This window comes from Lycium ferocissimum, chromosome 4 (genome assembly GCF_029784015.1).
Source record: "Lycium ferocissimum isolate CSIRO_LF1 chromosome 4, AGI_CSIRO_Lferr_CH_V1, whole genome shotgun sequence".
Taxonomy (NCBI): domain Eukaryota; kingdom Viridiplantae; phylum Streptophyta; class Magnoliopsida; order Solanales; family Solanaceae; genus Lycium; species Lycium ferocissimum.
This window is the reverse complement of record NC_081345.1, coordinates 74,895,954-74,902,132: the sequence shown is the minus strand read 5'-3', so window position 1 is coordinate 74,902,132 and position 6,179 is coordinate 74,895,954. Positions and strand designations below refer to the sequence as shown.

Genomic DNA, 6,179 nt, shown 5'->3' with positions numbered 1-6,179 from the left:
TGGTGTTGGTCGTGTCCGGCCAATTAGGCGCGGTGGAATCTCATCATCACACACATCATACATTCATCATCATACGTAACCTATGCTTATCATTACCATACATTTCATAGATACATAGCAGGCTAACATCATCATACATATCATAGATTTACAATTATTAATCGTCTTGTGAGCATATCATGGCTCTATCGTAATTTAGTATCATTACATACATGTATATATACACATATCATCACGACACATGTTGGGACTCATAGGCATCTATAGTCATGTCAGGGTGACGTAAGGTCATGGAACCCCCGACCACATTATGGAGTAATCAGATCATCGTATCTCACCTTGAAGGGACTAATATCTTAAGGTGAGTGTACATAAGAAGAAGCATCAATGCAACCGTACTTAGAATCATTGACTTCGTAGACGTCATTTCTCACTCTAGGACCCTGATTTAATTCATCATCAATTATCATGCCCGTGCCTTACTCTCTCTTCTTTATCTTATACATGCGTAGCTCCCTATAGTCATAGACTCATCGTCATTACTTTCGTAATCATAATATATCTCTCATCTTTCTCTCGTATGGCTATTCATGAACGTAGGCTCTTAGTTCTTCGGGATTTAGGAGATTTGTGGAGGCGGAGGAAAAGTCATGCCTTGGAATGAAAGTGGATAATCATCATAAAATTGGTTTATCGACAAGGATTAATAGTAAGGAGTCATCAACTTTATAGAAATCTTGTATTGTAACTTTAGGATCTCTAAACTCGGCTCATCATCGCATTCTTGTCATACTTCTCATTTCGTCTCATGTGAGCTCTTCATAATAGGGACTCATTGTTTCCGACACATACATGTATGTAGAGAAATCATGGGGAAAATAGGAGAATTCATACCATGGAGTCATGCCTTAGAAAGAGAGGTGAAACCTTACATACCTTTGTCGTTTAACTATTCGATTGCTTGCTCGTTCTCCTCTAAAGCACTCGTCTATACCTTCAAGAGAATTCGTATCGTCATTAGCTAAACAATCATGGAACCGTACTTACTAAGGCTATAGAAAATTGGGCAGTATTTCCTTTGTTTATACTACTTTCCTCATATTCCATATCAACTCCCAACATTCATAATAACCATCATGATATCACTAACAACAATCGTCATTTATTCACATGATTCGCATTTCATAATTTCACTTCAATTTTCCATAATTATGACAAAAATTCCATCGTCGTATTCTTTCATATCCAATACTCATTTCATGTTCTATAGGTCATTTATAACGTATTTATAGCATCGACACTCCCATTTTCATGATCCATCTCAACTATTATTCAATAATGACACTATCCTCATTTTTGTGACCCACTTCCTACACTCTTTCACAATTCATGTATTTCAACTTATAAACACTTCAAATAATATGCAAAGGTCATAAAACTCACCTTATACACTAGAGGAACAAGCCTTGATTGGTGATTCACCCTTAGCACCAAAACCCTATTTCTCTCCTTGAGATTTCTTGATTTGGATGACCTTTGTTGGGTTTCCTCCACTTGATTCACTTCAAGTCTAGCTATTGATCCTTGATTTCTTTTTATTTTCTCATAGATGAAGGGTATGGAATGTTCTAGAGAGGTTTTGAGGTGTGGAGGAGTGGGAGATGGAATGAAAATGAAATGGAAGGATCCCTTATATAAAAACACATTTCGTCCCGATGGGAATATACGGACCAACATACGGTCCGTATAAAATATATCGACCGTATGTTGGACCGTATATTTGGTCCGGTGCATGATGACATTCGGGTCAAATCTACGGCCGGACATACGGCCGCAGATTTTATACGGCCCCGCATGTCCGCCGTATGTTTGCCCAGTTCTTCGAGTTTTGTTTCGTCGACTCGTTTGATCTCCGATCCTTATGGCACCTTCTTAACACTTGTTCATCACTTCAATATCATTCTAAGGGACTTCATAAATCTTCCTTGGAGCATCATCAATGCATAATTAACTCAACGCTCGTAATTCTTATCTGACACACTAACTTATGGCTCGCTTTCTCTTAGCAACTTTCTTTTCTCAAGTCTAATGCCTTTGAAATTCTAAATTAGCATCATCACATACTAGTTCTTACTTGTCCAAACCTCGTATACGTCATGTCTTTCCTGAGTCTGTTCACTGTATGCTAAGGGAAAATTTTCGAGGTGTAACACTACGTTCATGCCTGCAGGTTTAGGTAGATAGACAGGCGGTCCAGCTCCGTAGGCCCTTCGCTCAGTAGTAGTTGGGGCGCTCCATTTGATCCGGAGCTGCAGTCTATTTTGGTATGCCGTTCTTTTAGATATGTATATACACATGGGTATGACGGGGCCCTGTTTCGTCCTTTCTACAGTTTTTTATTCCACTAGAGGTCTGTAGACAGATGTATGTGAATGTCAGATGATGTAGCCTTGTCGGCTCCTATTTTTTTGTGTACAGTATATGCGGCGGCCTAGTCGGCTTGCACTGTTCCTTTAGCTCGTATGTATGTAAATTTGCAGAGTTCATTATGTCATCCTTGTTATGAGATCAGTCTAAGTTAATTATGGGCCCTTGATGTTCAGTGTAGTTCAGATATAAGTACAGGGGTGTTTGGCCACTAGAGGACAGACATTCGCGTCACGACTTATCGGGTTGGGTCATGGTAGAAGTGGTATCAGAGCAGTTCCGTCCTAGGGTTATCTACAGACCGTGTCTAGTAGAGTCTTGTGTATGGGTGTGTTGTACACTATACTTATAAATAAGAGGCTATGGGACATTTAGGATGATGTCATTCTTTTCACTCTTAGATCGTGCGATAGAGCCTTGTGTTAAGTGTTCGCCTTTTAATGATTTGTTCAGATTTTAGCGATGCCTTGGAAGAAAGCTCCAGCTGCCCAGAAGGGTAAGAGAGTGCCTGGTGAGGCCACTAGCCGTACCCAGCGGGCTACTAGGACTCAGGATGAGATTTAGAGTGAGAGCCCATCTCAGACTTCACATACGCCACCTCCAACACCCGCCCCAGTTCCTTAGCCAGATGCACCGAGCCAGGATGTGTGGGATGCTGTTATTGACTAGATTGGTAGCCGCCCAGGCTCAGCGGCAGGGGTTGGTGTTGTTCAGGAAGATAGGGCTGGTAGTTCGAGGGTTAAGACTTTCCTCAGATTAGACCCTCTAGAGTTTTCGGTGATAAAGCAAAATATGGACCCTCAAGACTTCATTGATAGTATGCACAGGACCTTGAGGGTTATGCATATGGATGAGGTCGAGTCTATGGAGTTGGCTTCGTATAGGCTTCGTGATATTACAGTACAGTGGTATCAGACTTGTGAGCTATTTAGGGGAAAGAATGCCCCTCCAGCTGTTTGGCGAGAGTTTTTAGATGCTTTCTTTCATCATTATTTACCTCCTGAGGTCAGGCGAGCCCGAGCAGATAGGTTTCTACGTATCGAGTAGAGCAGTATGAGTGTCCCGAAGAACTGTGTATATTTTGGTTCTATGGCTAGATATGCCCCATCCATGGTGGCTGAGATGGAGTACAGAGTTCATCGTTTTGTGGCAGGTTTAGGGCCGCATTTGATAGATGATTGTACGACTGTTGAATTACAGTCGGGCATAGATATTTCCCGTATACAGGAATATGAACAGAATTTGAAGGACCGCAAGCGTCAGCGGAGGACAGAGCGTGACCGTGACCGGGGCCACGGCAAGACGGCCAGATCTTTAGATACCGGGGGTGAATCCAGGGAAGGACAAAGACAACAGTATCCCTGATACCCATTCCATTTAGCAGGGAGTGCACCTCTGCGGTTTTCAAGTTCGAGATTTGATCGATCTTTTATTTTGGAAGCGGGTCAGAGTTCTAGAGCTTCGGGTTCTCAGCATAGACTGGAGTCAGGCCAGATGAGACCCCCTTTTCCATGATATGCCCAATGTGGCAAGTTACACGCAGGTCAGTGTCGGCTAGGATCAGATGTTTGTTATGTTTATGGCCAGCCGGGTCATAGGATGCGGCAGTGTCCGATGAGAGAGAGTAAGGGTATGGTTCAGCCTACCGGGTCTATGGCTGGTTCTTCTTCTGCAGTACTCCCCTCAGGGAAAGCTTTCCAGACACCGACAGGACGAGGTAGAGGGAGGAGTAGAGCATCCAGCTCGAGCGGTCCTCAGCACCGCGTGTATGCACTAGCCGGTAGGTAGGATCGTGAGTCATCTTCTGATGTTATCACAGGTATATTATCAATCTCCTCCTATGATGTGTATGCACTGATTGACCCAGGTTCCACTTTATCATATGTTACTCCATTTGTCGCCGGCAAGTTTGGAATAGAGCCTGAATCGATTAACCATTTGAGGTGTCGACACCAGTTGGTGATCCAATCATAGCTGGACGGATATATCGAGGCTGTGTAGTTATAGTTTGTAATCACCATACCTTAGCAGATTTGATTGAGTTAGACATGATTGATTTTGATGTGATCATAGGTATGGATTGGTTGGCTTCCTGTTACGCTAATGTTGATTGCAAAACGAAGGTAGTTTGATTCCAGTTTCCGAGCGAGCCAGCCCTTGAATGGAAGGGAAATGCTGCTTAGCCGAGGGGTAGGTTTATTTCCTACCTTAAGGCAAGGAAGATGATTAGAAAGGGGTACATTTATCACTTGGTTCGGGTTCAGGACGTACAAGCAGAGTCACCGACCCTTCAGTCTGTTCCTGTGGTTAACGAATTCCCAGAGGTGTTTCCAGATGAGCTTCCAGGCATTCCGCCAGAGCGAGAGATTGATTTTACTATCGATTTATTGCCAAATACTCAGCCAATATCTATTCTTCCTTATAGAATGGCACATACGGAGTTGAAAGAGTTAATGGAGCAGTTGAAGGATTTACTTGAGAAGAGTTTTATCAGGCCCAGTACATCTCCATGGGGAGCACCGGTATTGTTTGTAAGAAAGAGGATGGCTCATTGCGAATGTGTATTGATTATAGGCAATTGAATAAAGTAACTGTGAAGAATAAGTATCCGCTCCCGAGAATTGATGACTTGTTTGATCAGTTACGAGGTGCCAAATATTTCTCGAAAATAGACTTGAGATCGGGGCATCATCAGGTTAGGGTGAAAGAGGAATACATTCCGAAGACGGCATTCCGGACTGGATATGGGCACTATGAGTTCCGTATTATGTCATTCGCGTTAACTAATGCTCCAGCTGTGTTCATGGACTTGATGAATCGTGTATTCAGGCCTTTCTTAGATCTGTTCATGATTGTGTTTATAGATGATATTCTGGTCTATTCGCCGTCAGAGGCGGATCATGCAGAACATTTACGAGCAGTGCTTAAAATCCTTCGAGACAGAGAGCTGTATGCCAAATTCTCCAAGTGTGAGTTCTGGTTGAACTCTGTGGCTTTTCTTGGCCACGTTATTTCAAATGAAGGCATTAGAGTGGATACTCAAAGATTTGTAAGAATTGGCCAAGGCCCACGACACAAACAGAGATACGTAGTTTCTTGGGTTTGGCTGGTTATTACAGAAGGCTCGTAGAAGGGTTTTCTTCTCTTTTAGCCCCATTGACCAAGCTGACTCAGAAATCAGTTAAATTCCAGTGGACAGATGCATATGAGCGGAGTTTTCAGACGTTGAAGGACAAGTTGACCTCAGCACCTGTTTTGACTCTTCCAGAAGGAATAGACGGCTATGTGATCTATTGTGATGCTTTAGGTATTAGTTTGGGATGTGTATTTATCACGACCGACCCGAAGTAGTAGTGACTAGTGCCGGCGGACAACGCGCACACACACTAACCTTGATCGAGATCCACGGCCTAATAACGAGAACTTATACATACGGAAAAGTGAAACGTACGCCCCAAAGTAGTCACGTATATACGGATCATGGTCGCGACTTTGACCGTGATATCGTACATAAGCGGGTAAGGCTATCATAATACGGGGGGGATGTCAGCTTACAAATCACACGGACACGGGCGAGCCGGTAACTACCTGACCCACATATGTGTCTACGGACCTCTAGGTAATAACGACGAAGGGTCATATGACGGAGACGGGGCCCCGCGCGCACGAATAAACATATACATACATACGCCTCCCGAAGGCCCAATGGAAATCCCGGGGGGGGACAAAAAACGAGTATCCGTACTGCGGGC

At 43.4% G+C, this 6,179-nt stretch overlaps 1 protein-coding gene across 1 annotated transcript in view; it reads left to right on the top strand.

Annotated features, from left to right (window-relative positions):
• The first annotated feature begins 4,059 nt into the window (after positions 1 to 4,059).
• Positions 4,060 to 6,179, top strand: part of LOC132054325 (uncharacterized) — a 13,848-nt gene continuing 11,728 nt past the window's right edge. Inside the window, exons 1-2 of the mRNA XM_059446367.1 lie at positions 4,060 to 4,144; positions 5,292 to 5,376. Coding sequence (XP_059302350.1) covers positions 4,060 to 4,144; positions 5,292 to 5,376 — 170 coding nt within the window. The remainder of the gene's footprint in view (positions 4,145 to 5,291; positions 5,377 to 6,179) is intronic.